This window comes from Heterodontus francisci, chromosome 23 (genome assembly GCF_036365525.1).
Source record: "Heterodontus francisci isolate sHetFra1 chromosome 23, sHetFra1.hap1, whole genome shotgun sequence".
NCBI lineage: Eukaryota > Metazoa > Chordata > Chondrichthyes > Heterodontiformes > Heterodontidae > Heterodontus > Heterodontus francisci.
In genome coordinates, this window is record NC_090393.1 from 59,663,484 (window position 1) to 59,679,106 (window position 15,623).

General features: G+C 45.7%; 1 protein-coding gene across 11 annotated transcripts in view; it reads left to right on the top strand.

Moving 5' to 3' along the window:
• Window positions 1-15,623, top strand: part of depdc5 (DEP domain containing 5, GATOR1 subcomplex subunit) — a 231,917-nt gene that overhangs the window by 110,320 nt on the left and 105,974 nt on the right. For 10 of the 11 annotated variants that reach the window (XR_010977295.1, XM_068055365.1, XM_068055368.1 and 7 more), the window contains 2 exons: window positions 1,520-1,576; window positions 5,277-5,460. Coding sequence is in view for 10 of the 11 variants with exons in the window: in XM_068055365.1 (XP_067911466.1) it covers window positions 1,520-1,576; window positions 5,277-5,460 (241 nt within the window). In the remaining variant the exon portion in view is untranslated. The remainder of the gene's footprint in view (window positions 1-1,519; window positions 1,577-5,276; window positions 5,461-15,623) is intronic. The other variant, XM_068055367.1, reaches the window with a different exon arrangement.

The window sequence follows — 15,623 nt, forward strand, 5'->3', positions numbered from 1 at the left end:
GTGATAATACACAGTGCACTTTTCAACCAACTGAGCTATCTCTAGCAGTGTGGTCATATCAGGTCAAAACAACAACAATTTGCATTTATATAGCGCCTATAACAAAATAAAACATCCCAAAACACTTCATAGGAAAATTATCAACCAAACTTTGACACTGAGTCACATAAGGAGATTTTAGAACAGATAACCAAAAGCTTAGAAAATCAGGTCTTTTAAGGAGTATTTTAAAGGAGGAAAGAGAGGATGGGAGGCAGAGAGATATAGAGGAAACTTCCAGAGGTTAGGGCCTATACAGCTGAAAGCATGGCTGCCAATGGTGGAGCAATTTAAAATTAGGGATGCGCAGGAGGCCAGAATTGGAGGAGCACATCAATCTTGGAGGTTTGTATGGCTGGTGGAGATTACAGAGATAGGGTGGGGTGAGGTCATGGAGGGATATGAAAATAAGGATGAAAATTTTAAAATCAAGGTTGCTTAACTGGGAGCCAGTGTAGGTCAGCAAGCACAGGGATGATAGGTGAAAGGGGCGTCGTGCGAGTTAGAATATGGGCAGCAGAGTTTTCGATGAGCTCAGTTTACGGAGGATGCAAAGTGTGAATTGGAAGAGACAGCTAGCACTGAAGTAAGAAATAGTAAGGTGTTAGATTGTGATCAAACCAAGAGGGAGTGCAGTAAAGTCTAAATTGGGTTTACTGTGGCTTATGTGAATGCACTGAGTGTGGTAAATAGGTTGGGGAGCTGCAGGCTCAGGTAACCAGGTGGGAATATGATGTCATGATGATCATAGAGAATTGGCTCAAAAAAGGGCAGGACTGGGTACTAAATATTCCTGGATACAGGTGTTCAGGAAAGACAGGCAAGAAAAGAAAGAAGGAGGAGTGGCAGTATTGATTAGGGATAATATTACATTGCTGGAGAGAGAGGATCTCCTAGAGGAGCCTTAGCCCTTGCACTTGTCCAACAGGTTCTTGCAGCTTATGTGGACAAGAGCAGGGACTGCAGGGAGGATCCCCATACCTGCCTCACTTGTAATCACACCCTCCTGTCCCTGACCACGGACCAAATCTGAAGTACCTAGCCTAAGGGCTGTGACTGCCAACAAGAACAAAGTGTCCAGGTAACTTTCCCCCTCTTTGATGCATCGCAGTGTCTGAAGCTCAGACTCCAGCTCATCAACTCCTCCAGCTGCAGACACTTACTGCAGATGTGGTTGCACTGGATCACACTGCTGTCCACCAGCTCCCTCATGCTACAGCTGCAACACATCACCAGCCCTGCCATCTCTACTGTGTTTTATTTAACTAACTAGGTTTCAAATTGAGAAATGTCACTCAATGATAATTTATAGTTATATTAAGTAGTTCAACGAGTTAAGCTGTAAATTTAATACAATATTTGCATCACCCCAGTATTAGTTTAAACTATTGCCCCAGTTTAGAGAGAAAAAAACCGTAAAACTGACTGACTTGCTTTTTTCGGGATCAGAATGACTGATCAATGTCTGTTTTTGTTTCAGGGACTCCTCTGAACCAGGTGTCATCCTATGAGGACCCTTCTACTGGCCGCGATCCAAGTGAGTCACTGACTTGATTGAGTCAAATTAGAGAGGAAAAAGCAAATGATGCAAATGTGGATAAAAAATGTGGAGAACGGGCAAGTACACAGCAGGTTGATGTCATCTAATGGAGGAAAGACAGGTTAACATTCAGGGAGAGACCAGTTATCAGAACACTGATGGAAATGTTAACCTGTCTCTCTTCTTTCAGACACTGAGTTAACCCGTTGTATAATTACAGCATTTTCAGTTTTTATCAAAGGAGAGCTCGATCTGCTTTCATCCTTTACCCTCCATCACCCACCACCTCAGTATATCTTAATAACTAAAGAATTAAATCATTTTCATACATCTGTTTAGCTGTGAACTGTACCACATTAAGATGTATTCCATCTTTTTTTCAAGAGGCTTGGTATTTTTTTCTTTATATTTTCATCCTCTTTTTTTTCCATCCGTCAAGTCTGAACCTTCAGCCAAGGACATCGGGTTCACAGTTCATTCCCTAGGCTGCCCCTCTTTCCCCCCCCACTACACTCCCCCCACCCCCACAGTGCCAAGGGTTACTAACCACCAGAAGTCAAAAGAGAAAGGCCAGGCCTGTCTGTCTGCCTACCTGCTTGTCCTGTGCCCTATGGGGAGCTGGAGGTGGCCTTCAAACACTGTTTCCCTGCTCAGCTCAGCTGAGATCACGAGGGAATCAGACGTTAGCCTGTGTCTACCCCACTCCACTGTTCTAATTAATGGGACTACCTCTGCCCCCTTCCCCCGGCCCCTTTCAGGGCCACCACCCCTTCCCAGTCTGTGTATTTTATTCAGTCGAATAAAAGTTTGTCTCAAGTTCTGTGAAGTGCAAAGTTCATCTTTAATCTATTTAATATAAAAATATTATATGCGATTGTAATATTTCCCCTTCAGTTGTGTCCACACTTTCAGAACCTTTCATCTGAAAGCACATTAAGCTAACCTATTGCTCTGTATAAGGTGACAGTAGTATGTGCTTTAGCAGAGTATGGATGGATAACCTGCTTGCCTCGGAAAGCTTTGGCTCCTGCCAGAACCCCTCAATCCTGTAGCAATGAATTTAATGTTCGTGTTTGGGTCAGTTTCGTATTGTAGGAATGGCATTACATAATCATTTGAATTCCACGTATTGTAAAGTATTGTGTAAAATACTTCAAAAGTCCGATCAGTTGGGAGTGAGTATTTCACTGTTTTGATCCACACCTTGATACCATTCCTCTTTGCCGTCTAGTTGATTTTTACCTTTGCCCCAACCTCCCCTCAAAAGTTTAGCTCTTCTGTTCCAGACCTCCTTGGTCTTTCCTGACTGGCTTTGAAATCCAGCCACACCCTGCACGCCTGACTTAGTTTATCCAGCTACGCTTGTTATGTCTAATTCTAATTCGTGATTTCCAAAGCCAGTCTAGAGCTATCTGGACTACCATTGATGGCAGAACTGGGATAATACCACCTCATCCAAGCTTTGAATTCCAATGTACCATTCCTATTCACTTCCACTTAATAAAGAAATCCTGATCCAAGCACTCCCGCCAAGTCTTTATAAGTGAAAGCACCGTCTGCTGCAGCATGAAGCTATACAGACCAGTAGTCACAGGGTTTGATCGCGAGTCTATGCTGAGTTAGCCGAGATCAGCCAGATCTAAAGTAGTGACATTAAAATTGGACACATTGCTGCTGCGCTTGGGATGGAGGCCAGAAATCCCACTCCTGTTGGAAAGCACCCATCCGGAGTATTCAGCTCAGCAATAACGCCCCCAAGAGAAGAGTGGAGAAAACAGGAAGAAATTAGGATGCAAACATTGATGAACCAAATGGAAAGTTTCCAAATAAATTGATTTTATGTTCATTCATTGTTGACTGCAAGGCAAAATGTCTGGTCAGATTCTACTTTGAATTGGATTTTATTTATCAGTCTCTTTATTTTTTAAAAGACGTTTACTGATATCACTAAAATATGTTTTTACTAATTCTAACTATCTTTATTCGGGTGCTTTGGTGCTGTATATGTGAAGCAGCATATTCCCTCAATGGTCTGTTAAGTAAACAGGTGTAACACAAAGGTCCCATGCCGTGTTCTCAGTCTGTGTTCCAACCAGGGCAGCAGCTGGGGGAAGGGGTGGGCTACAATTGAATTAAGTACTTTGGGGTTGGTGGAGGGACAAGAAATTAAGCGGACCTGCTGCTCCTGCTGGCTATTCAGTGACTCCTGCTGGGCAATGTGCATGTGTAAGTGTCAGGCCAGGGTAGGATCAGCCTTGGCCTCCACAACCCTGCTGACCCTGGCTATCTAGACTCATTTGGTTAGGAGTGGGCACTTGGGTAAAGTACTGGAGGGCTCTCGTGCCCATGTGAGAGCACCTTGTGCAGATGAGAGAAGAGAATCTGAACAACTAAAAGTACTCAGTCGGAACATTACTAACTGCACGCACCAAACTAATTGCAATAAGAAGTTCCCACTATCTGCTGTACTAACCTGGTCTTAACATTAAGTGTAAGCAAATTTTGTTTTCTGATCTGAGCAATGCCTAGTGTCACTACAGCTAAACATCGAACATAATCCCGCTGAACCCAGGAAGGGGTGCTTTGTGTGTGTGGCTATTTTGATTCACACTTTAACATTTGTATGTCTGATACCACTTGACTGCTGCAGCTAGGAACCCTCAAGTGTATCCCTACATTGAACAAGCTTGGAAAAGGTTCTGTCTGATTCCTGGTGTAGCAGTAGGAGGAAAAACAATATTTACTCACAGTTGTGCTGAATGTTGCAGGATTTGATGCTGGATTGACTTTATTTTCCACTTTGATTTCTGTTTTTTTTTATGCCCGTTTTCCCTGCTCTGAAACTTACTAGCATGGTACGTGATTGTGACCCATCTCCTGTACAATGTATGTGTTTGGATGTGTCTGTCGTATATAGTGAAATCTTGCTATACCTAATGATCCCAATCCTGCTACTTTTAAACAATGGATGAATAATATGATTGACAACGAAATAATCCCTTCTCTTGTTTTGCACACTATGCAATTAATTTATATGCTTAACAATTACTAAAGTAACATCTTTTTGTGTTTTGATATTGCTGTCAAATTATGCACAATGATGTATATGCATGTTAAAATTTGGATAGCAAGAATCTTTCATTTTTTTAACAGCTAATAATTCTTTTTTTCTTTCTTCTCACTCTTCCTACTTCCCTTTCTGCTCAATCAATGGCTTTAATTTTCTCTTTCCTCCCTCCCCCTTCCCCCTTCCCCTTTCCCCCTTCCCCTTTCCCCCTTCCCCTTCCCCCTTCCCCCTTCCCCCTTCCCCCTTCCCCCTTCCCCCTTCCCCCTTCCCCCTTTCCCCTTTCCCCCTTTCCCCTTTCCCCTTTCCCCTTTCCCCCTTTCCCCTTTCCCCCTTTCCCCCTTCCCTTCCCCCCTTGCCCCCTTCCCTTCCCCCCTTGCCCCCTTCCCTTCCCCCCTTGCCCCCTTCCCTTCCCCCCTTGCCCCCTTCCCTTCCCCCCTTGCCCCCTTCCCCTTGCCCCCTTCCCCTTGCCCCCTTCCCCTTGCCCCCTTCCCCTTGCCCCCTTCCCCTTGCTCCCTTCCCCTTGCTCCCTTCCCCTTGCTCCCTTCCCCATCCCCCCCCCCCCCTTCCTCCCTTCCCCATTTATCCTTGTCCTGGAATTCGGTGTCCGTATGATTTTCTGACGCGCTGAAGTTCTGATGCTGTCTGCTCCTCCTGTAGTGCCCAGTTTCTGTTGCACAGTGGGTGTTGACTGGAAGTCTCTCACCACACCTGCCTGCTTGCCACTCACCACAGACTACTTTCCAGACCGGCAGAGCCTGCAGAATGACTACACAGAGGGTTGCTACGATCTCCTCCCAGAGACTGACGTCGACCGGTATGTAATATTCGTCCTTTACCTTGTTTAAATTGGTTTTGTGGTTACTGACTTCTTCCAAGTGGAGACTGGCAGGATGGGGGTGAAACAAGGCATGAGATTATGTGCACTGTGAGCCTTAGGCTGAGGGTGGGTGTGTGATGGAGTGTGTTATAATTGGATCTGATACTGAGGGTGGGGTGTGTGACAGGTGTAATAGATAGAGCAATTAACTGCTTTCACACGCTACCTTGGTTTTAACTTCAACTGACTCCTCTCATTCCAGTGAGGAATGCTTTATGTGACGTTCTGCTTTATAAAAGAAAAGCCATAGGAGTTTCTGTATAGCTTAACTGAGGACAATTGATGTGACGTGCTGTAGATATGTTCACAATCCAGGGAGTGATTGAAGAGTTTCTGAGATTGATGTTCCTAATCCTCTGATCTACTGTATTTTGAACCACTGTTGCTGATTAACCAGAAGCTCCAGTTCTTTCCAGCAGATGGCAGTGTTTACGATAATTTATCGGTCATTGCAAATGTGGCAGCAATTGGAAACAGAATTTCCGAATATCGCTATGTCTTCCTGAAATTCCCACTTTTTTTTCACCTGTACAACTTTAACAATGTGGGACTTCGATATTTAACAGATTCCACAGTTCTTGGACTTCAGTATAAAAGGATGCAATTGAGAGACTGCTGCTGATTCACCAGATTTGGTTGTGGCATTTAAAATGACTATTATTCTGGTAGCTGATTCTGTCATTCGCAAAGTGCAGCCCTTCATAAATCTGAAATCCCTGAAAGTGTTGACTTAGAATCATGTCGCACTTTTCTTTGCCAGTGGTGCCAGTTTCAGTCCATGTGCCTCTGCCCCTACTAACCAGAGCCAACACACTTTTAGTTGGCGCTCATGCCTTTGTTTAATTTCACTCGCACCCTTCCCACTCTGGCTCTGCTGCCCAAACTTTTTCACATCCACCTCTAAGTTTGTTACATTTTGCAACGCAATAGGATTTGCTGGAACTTTGACTTTAGCAAATGAGACACTGGAGTCAATAGTGACGCAAGAGTGTGTTGAGCTTAAAATAACAACATGTCCCAGCTGCTGCTGGGGAGGGCATAGTTCAAACTGGTTTACCCTTGACATTTAAATGCTGAGTGTCAATGATCTCATCAGAAGAGTTACCAAGTCTGGAAGTGTGATGAAATTTAACATGCATGTGGGAGACTAAGTTTTCCCTGGTCAGTGATTGCAACCTCTGTCATTACCACCACCTGCTCATGGGCAGCTATAGATGGGCAAAAAATTCTGCCTTTTCCAGCGATGCCTACATCCCAAGAACGACTAAAAGAAAATCCGATGCCTTGGTCGGCGATTGCATCCTCTGCCATGAATCCGATGCCCTCCTACAGTAAGGCTGTGTTCCTCCAGTGATGTAATCAGTACAAAAATATTCTAAGTATTCACAATGTCACTCTAACTCTGTTCAGCTTTTATTGGGAATTGCTGAAGAGGCAGTTTCTGCCTGACCAGCCTGATCCTGCAAATCCAGACACCAGTCATTTTCCAAATGCCTAAAAAAAATGGGGAATTTTTCATGTATTTACCAGGAGTTTTTTTTAATTTGTTCTTAGGATGCGAGCATCACTGGCAAGGCCAGCATTTATTACCCAATCCTGTTAGCCCTTGAGAAGGTGGTGGTTTTTATTTATTTAGCGAATGTAAATCCCCAGAGCCAAATTTGCTAAATTTAAGATGATTAGACCAGTGGTGGTGAGTTGCCTTCTTGAACCACTGCAGTCCATCTGGTGCAGGTACACCCACAGTGCTGTTAGGGAGGGAGTTCCAGGATTTAGGTCCAGTGGCATTAAAGGAACGGCAATATAGTTCCATGTCAGGATAGTGTGTGACTTGGAGGGGACTTGCAGATGGTGGTGTTCCCATGTGTCTGCTGCCCTTGTCCTTCCAGGTGGTAGAAATCACCGGGTTTAGAAGGAACTGTCGAAGAAGCCTTGATGAGTTGCTGCAGTGCATCTTGTAGATGGTGTACACACTGCTGCCACTGTACGACAGTGGTGGAGGGAGTGAATGTTGAAGGTGGTGGATGGGGTGCTGATAAAGAGGGCAGTATTGTCCTACATGGTGTCGAGCTTCTTGAGTGTTGTTGGAGCAGCACTCATCCAGCTAAGGGTAGAGTATTCCATCACACTCCTGACTTGTACCTTGTAGATGGCGGGCAGGCTTTGGGGAGTCAGGAGGTGAGTTACTCACCGCAGAATTCCCAGTCTCTGACCTGCTCTTGTAGCCTGGGCATTTATATGGCTGGTCCAGTTCAGTTTCCGGTCAATGGTAACCCCCAGTGGGGGGATTCAGTGATGATAATGCCATTGAACGTCAAGGGGAGATGGTTAGATTCTTTCATGTTGGAGATGGTCATTGCCTGGCCTTGTGTGGCATGAATGTTACTTGCCATTTATTAGCCCAAGCCTGAATGTTGTCCAGGTCTTGCTGCATATGGCATGGACTGCTTCAGTATCTGAAGAGTTGTGAATGGTACTGAACACTGAAATCATCAGCGAACATCCCCACCTCTGACCTTACGATGGAGGGGAAGTTATTGATGAAGCAGCTGAAGATGGTAGAGCCGAGGACACTACCCTGAGGAACTCCTGCAGTGATGTCCTGGGGCTAAGATGTTTGGCCTCCAACAACCACAACCATCTTCCTTTGTGATAGGTATGACTCCAACCAGTGAAGTTTTTCTCCCTGATTCCCATTGACTTCAATTTTTCTCAGGCTCTTTGATGCCACAATTGGTCAAATGTTGCCTTGATGTCAAAGGCAGTCACTCTCACCTCACCTCTGGAATTCAGCAGTTGTGTCCATGTTTGGACCAAGGTTGTAATGAGGTCTGGAGCTGAGTAGTACTGGTGTAACCCAAACTGAGAATCTGTGAGCAGGTTATTTGTGAATAAGTGTAACTTGATAGCACTGTCATTGGCACCTTCTATTACTTTGCTAATAATTCAGAGCAGACTGATGGAGTGGTAATTGACTGGATTGGATTTGTTCTGCTTTTTGTGGTCATGACATACCTGGGCAATTTTCCACAATGTCGGGTAGATGCCCCTGTTGTAGTTGTACTGGAACAGCGGCTAGTTCTAGAGCACAAGTCTTCAGTAGTACACCCAGATGTTGTCGGGGCCCATAGCCTTTGCAGTATCCAGTGCCTTTAGCCGTTTCGTGGTATCAGATGGAGTAGTGAATCGAATTGGCTGAAGACTGGCATCTGTGATGCTGGGGACCTCAGGAGGAGGGCGAAATGGATCATCCAGTCGGCACACGGGAGATGGTAGCATAGTGGTAAATATCACTAGACTAGTAATACAAAGGCCCAGGTTAATGCCTTAGGGACACAGGTTCAAATCCTACCAAGGCAGCTGGTGGAATGTAATTTCAATGAATTAAAAATCTGGAATTGAAAGCTCGGCTCAGTAATGGTCCCATGAAACTATCATCGATTGTTGTAAAAACCCCATCTGGTTCACTAATGTCCTTTAGGGAAGGAAATCTGCTGTCTTTACCTGGTCTGGCCGACATGTGACTCCAGTCCACGGCAATGTAGTTGACTCTTAACTGCCCTCTGAAATGGCATAGCAAGCTTGTCGAGGGCAATTAGGGATGGGCAACAAATGCCTTGGCAGTGACACCCACATCTCATGAAAGAATAAAAAGACCGTCTAGTTGAATGTTGTAAAGCTTTAGCCTTGTCTCCAACATCATTGAGAATGGGGATTTTTTAGGAGCCTCTTCATCTAATTAGTTGTTTCATTGTTCACCACCATGCACGACTGGATGTGGCAGGACTGCAGATCATTGATTGTGGGATCGCTTAACTCTGTCTATAGCATGCTGCTTCCGCTGTTTAGTTTCATCAGGTTGGTAACTTATTTTTAGATATGCCTGGTGCGCTCTGGCTTGCTCTCCTGCACTCCTCATTGAACAAGGGTTGATCCCCTTGGAATCAAAGAAAATCATAGATTCACAGAAAATTTACAGATCAGAATGAGGTCATTTGGCCCATCGTGTCTGCATCGGCTGAAAAATCTGGTTGAAAGCCTAATCCCACTTTCCAGCATTTAGTTCATAGCCTTGCAGGTTACCGCACTTGAGGTGCATATCCAGACACCTTTTAAATGAGTTGAGGGTCTCTGCCTCTACTACCCTTACAGGCAGTGAGTTCCAGACACCTACCGCCCTCTGGATGAAAAACCTTTCCTCATCTCCCCTCTTCCCGAGGGGAGGCGGTGGCATAGTGATATTTTCACTGGACTAGTAACCCAGAGAGTCAGGGTATTGCTCTGGGGACATGGGTTCAAATGCCACCACAGCAGAAGGTGGAATTTGAATTCGATTAATAAATCTGGAATTAAAAAGCTAGTCTAATGGCCATGAAACCATTGTTGATTGTTGTAAAAACCCATCTGGTTCACTAATGTCCTTTAGGAGAGGAAATCTGCTGTTCTTACCTGGTCTGGCCTACATGTGACTCCAGACCCACAGCAATGTGGTTGACTCTTGCATGCTCTCTGAAATGGCCTAGCAAGCCACTCAGTTGTATCTAACCGCTACAAAGTCAATAAAAAGGAATGAAACCGGACGGACCACCCGGCATCGACCCAGGCACCGGAATGACGATGGCAAACCCAGCCCTGTCGACCCTGCAAAGTCCTCCTTACTAACATCTGGGGGCTTGTGCCAAAGTTGGGAGAGCTGTCCCACAGACTAATCAAGCAACAGTCTGACATAGTCATATTCACAGAATCATACCTTACAGACAATGTCCCAGACACTGCCATCACCATCCCTGGGTATGTCCTGTCCCACCGGCTGAACAGAACCAGCACAGGTGGCGGCACAGTGGTATACAGTAGGGAGGGAGTTTCCCTGGGAGTCCTCAACATTGACTCTGGACCCCATGAAGTCTCATGGCATCAGGTCAAACATGGGCAAGGAAACCTCCTGCTGATTACCACCTATCGCCCTCCCTCAGCTGATGAGTCAGTACTCCTCCATGTTGAACACCACTTGGAGGAAGCACTGAGGGTGGCAAGGGCACAGAATGTACTCTGGGTGGAGGACTTCAATGTCCATCACCAAGAGTGGCTTGATAGCACCACTACTGACCGAGCTGGCCGAGTCCTAAAGTCTGCCAGACTGGGTCTGCGGCAGGTGGTGAGGGAACCAACAAGAGGGGAAAGCATACTTGACCTCGTCCTCACCAATCTGCCTGCCGCAGATGCATCTGTCCATGACTGTATTGGTAGGAGTGACCACCGCACAGTCCTTGTGGAGACAAAGTCCCGCCTTCACATTGAGGATACCCTCCATCGTGTTGTGTGGCACTACCACTGTGCTAAATGGGATAGATTTCGAACAGATCTAGAAATGCAAAACTGGGCATCCATGAGGCACTGTGGGCCATCAGCAGCAGCAGAATTGTACTCAACCACAATCTGTAACCTCATGGCCCGGCATTTCCCCCACTCTACCATTACCATCAAGACAGGAGACCCATGCTGGTTCTATGAAGAGTGCAGGAGGCATGCCAGGAGCAGCACCAGGCATACCTCAAAATGAGGTGTCAACCTGATGAAGCTACAACACATTACTACTTGCATGCCAAACTGCATAAACAGCATGCGATAGAGCTAAGCGATCCCATAACCAACAGAACAGATCTAAGCTCTGCAGCCCTGCCACATCCAGCCATGAAAGGTGGTGGACAATGAAACAACTAACTGGAGGAGGTGGCTCCACAAATATCCCCATCCTCAAAGATGGGGGAGCCCAGCACTTCAGTGCGAAAGATAAGGCTGAAGCATTTGCAACAATATTCAGCCAGAAGTGCCAAGTTGATGATCCATCTCGGCCTCCTCCTGAAGTCCCCAGCATCACAGATGCCAGCCTTCAGCCAATTCGATTCACTCCGCGTGATATCAAGGAACGACTGAAGGCACTGGATACTGCAAAGGCTATGGGCCCTGACAATATTCCGGCAATAGTACTGAAGACCTGTGCTCCAGAACTTGCCACGCCCCTAGTCAGGCTGTTCCAGTACAGCAACAACACTGGCATCTACTCTGCAATGTGGAAAATTGCCCAGTTATGTCCTGTACACAAAAAGCAGGACAAGTCCAACCCGGCCAATTACCGCCCCATCAGCCGACTCTCAATCATCAGTAAAGTGACGGAAGGTGTCATCAACAGTGCCATCAAGCGGTACTAGCTTAGCAATAACCTGCTCAGTGACGCTCAGTTTGGGTTCTGCCAGGGCCAATCAGCTCCTGACCTCATTACAGCCTTGGTTCAAACATAGACAAAAGAGCTGAACTCAAGAGGTGAGGTAAGAGTGACTGTCCTTGACATCAAGGCAGCATTTGACCGAATATGGCATCAAGGAGCCTTAGCAAAACTGAGGTCAATGGGAATTGGGGGGAAACCCTCCGCTGGCTTGTGTCATACCTAGCACAAAGGAAGATGGTTGTGGTTGTTGGAGGTCAATCATCTCAGCTCCAGGGTATCACTGCAGGAGTTTCTCAGGGTAGTGTCCTCGGCCCAACCATCTTCAGCTGCTTCATCAATCATAAGGTCAGAAGTGGGGATGTTCGCTGATGATTGGGTGGCGCAGTGGTTAGCACCGCTGCCTCACAGCTCCAGCGACCCGGGTTCAATTCTGGGTACTGTCTGTGTGAAATTTGCAAGTTCTCCCTGTGTCTGCGTGGGTTTCCTCCGGGTGCTCCGGTTTCCTCCCACATGCCAAAGACTTGCAGGTGAATGGGTAAATTGGCCATTACAAATTGCCCCTAGTATAGGTAGGTGGTAGGGAAATATAGGAACAGGTGGGGATGTGGTAAGAATATGGAATTAGTGTAGGATTAGTATAAATGGGTGGTTGATGGTCGGCACAGACTCGGTGGGCCGAAGGGCCTGTTTCAGTGCTGTATCTCTAAATAAATAAAAAAATAAATAAATCCTAGGGGCTACCATTGACCAGAAACTGAACTGGAGTAGCCATATAAATACCGTGGCTACAAGAGCAGGTCAGAGGCTGGGAATCCTGTGGCGAGTAACTCACCTCCTGACTCCCCAAAGCCTGTCCACCATCTACAAGGCACAAGTCAGGAGTGTGATGGAATCCTCTCCACTTGCCTGGATGGGTGCAGCTCCAACAGCACTCGAGAAGCTCGACACCATCCAGGACAAAGCAGCCTGCTTGATTGGCACCCCATCTACAAACATTCACTCCCTCCACCACCAATGTGCAGTGGTACCAATGTGCAGTGGCAGCAATGTGTACCATCTACAAGATGCACTGCAGCAATGCACCAAGGCTCCTTAGACAGCACCTTCCAAACCCGCGACCTCTACCAACTAGAAGGACAAGGGCAGCAAATGCATGGGAACACCACCACCTGCAAGTTCCCCTCCAAGTCACACACCATCCTGACTTGGAACTATATCGCTGTTCCTTCACTGTCGCTGGGTCAAAATCCTGGAACTCCCTTCCTAACAGCACGATGGGTGTACCTACCCCACATGGACTGCAGTGGTTCAAGAAGGCAGCTCACCACCACCTTCTCAAGGGCAATTAGGGATGGGCAATAAATGCTGGCCTGGCCAGCGATGCCCACATCCCATGAATGAATAAAAAAAATCTTTCTACCAATCACTTTAAATCTATGCCCCCTAGTCACTTAATCTATGCCCCCTAGTCACTTACCTCTCTGCTAAGGTAAATGGGCCCTTCACATTCACTCGATCCAGGCCTCTCACAATTTTGTACATTTCAATCAAATCTCCCCTCAGCCTCCTCTGTTCGAAGGAGAACGACCCCAGTCTATCCAATCTTTCCTCATAGCTGCATTTTTCCAGTCCTGGCAACATCCTCGTAAATCTCCTCTGTACCCTCTGTAGTGCAATTACTTCCTTTCTGTAATGAGGTGACCAGAACACCGTACTTAAGTTGTGGCCTAACCAATGATTTATACAGTTCCAGCATATCCTCACTGCTCTTATATTCTATGCCTCAGCGAATAAAGGAAAGGATTCCATATGCCTTCTTAACCACTTTATCGACCTGTCCTGCTACCTCCAGGGATCTGTGCACATTCTCCAAATTTTCTCATTTGGGAATGGTCCCATCAGATTGGACTTTGGCAAATGTTACACCGCTTTTCAAGAAAGGAGGGAGAGAGAAAATAGGGAACTACAGGCCAGTTAGCCTAACATCAGTCATTGGGAAAATGCTGGAATCTATTATTAAGGAAGTTTTAACAATGCATTTAGAAAAGCACAGTATGATTAGAACAAGTCAACATGGCTTTACTAATGGGAAATCCTGTTTGACAAATTTATGAGAGTTTTTTGAGGATGTAACTAGTCGGGTAGATAAAGGGGAATCGGTAGATGTAGTATACCTGGATTTTCAAAACTCATTCAGTAAGGTGCCACACAAAAGGTTACTTGACAAGATAAGGGCTCATAGAGTTGGGGGTAATATATTAGCATGGAGGGATGATTGGTTAACTCGCAGGAAGCAACCAGTGGGCATAAACGGGGCATTTTCAAGTTGGCAGGCAGTAAATAGTGGAGTGTCACAAGGATCAGTGCTGGGGCCTCAAGTATTTACAATCTATATTAATGACTTTGATGAGGAGACAGAGAATAATGTATCGAAGTTTGATGATGATATAAAGGTAGGTGGAAAGGTAAGCTGCGGGGAAGAATGTAGAGAGGCTGCAAAGAGATATAGACAGGTTAAGTGAGTGGGCAACAAGATGGCAGATGGAGTACAATGTAGGGAAGTATTTTGGTCCTAAGAATAGAAAAGCAGAATATTTTTAAAAGGTGTGAAACTTGTAAGTGTCGATGTTCAGAGAGACTTGGGTGTCCTTGTACAAGGAATGCAGAAAGTTAGCATTCAGGTACAGCAAGCAATTAGGAAGGCAAATGGCATGTTGGCCTTTATTGCAAGGGGATTGGTGTACAGGAATAAGGAAGTATTGCTACAATTATACAGGGTTTTGGTGAAACCACATTGGGAATACTGTGTGCAGTTTTGGTCTCCACATTCAAGAAAGGCTATATTTGCATTGGAGGCAGTGCAGCGAAGGTTCGCTAGATTGGTCCCTGGGATGAGGGGTTTGCCCTATGATGAGAGACTAAGTAAATTGGGCCTGTATTCTCTGGAGTTTAGAAGAATGAGTGGTGATCTCATTGAGACATATAAGATTTTAACAGGGCTGGATAGGAAAGACACTGAGAAAATAATTCCTCTGGTTGGGGAATCTGAAACACGGGGGTGCAGTCTCAGGGCGAGGGGCCGATCATTTAGGACTGAGATGAGGAGAAATTACTTCACTCAAAAGGTTGTGAATCTTTGGAATTCTCTACTCCAGCGGGTTGTGGATGCTGCATCGTTGAATACATTTAAGACTAGGATAGACAAATTTTTTGTGTCTCGGGGAATCAAGGGGTATGGCGAGCAGGCAGAAAAGTGGAGTTGAGTCCTAAGATCAGCCGTGATCGTTTTGAATGGCGGAGCAGGCTCGATGGGCCATATGGTCTACTCCTGCTCCTATTTCTTGTGCTCTTGTGTATTCACTCCAAGGTCTCTCGCTTCCTCTACATCTCTCAGTATTCTCCCTTTAATTGTGTATTTATTTGCCCTGTTTGACCTCCCCAAATGCATCACCTCACACTTCTCAGAGTTGAATTCCATTTGCCACTTTTCTGCCCACCTGACCAGTCCATTGATATCTTCTGCAGTCTACAGCTATCCTCCTCTCTATCAACCACTTTTTGTGTCATCTGCAAAATTCTTGATTATGTCCCCTACATTTATGTCCAAATCATTACTATATACCACAAAAAGCAGGGGTCCTCGTACTGAGCTCTGCGGAATGCCACTGGAAACAGCCTTCCAGTTGCAAAAGCACCCTTCAACAGTTACACTTTGTTTACTGCCTCTGAGCTAATTTTGTATCCAGCTTGCAATATTTCCCTGGATCTCCTGCGTTGTTAGTTTTTTAACCAGTTTGCCTTGTGGGACTTTGTCAAAAGCCTTGCTAAAATCCATGGAGATCACTTCAACTGCACTACCCTCATCAATCCTCCT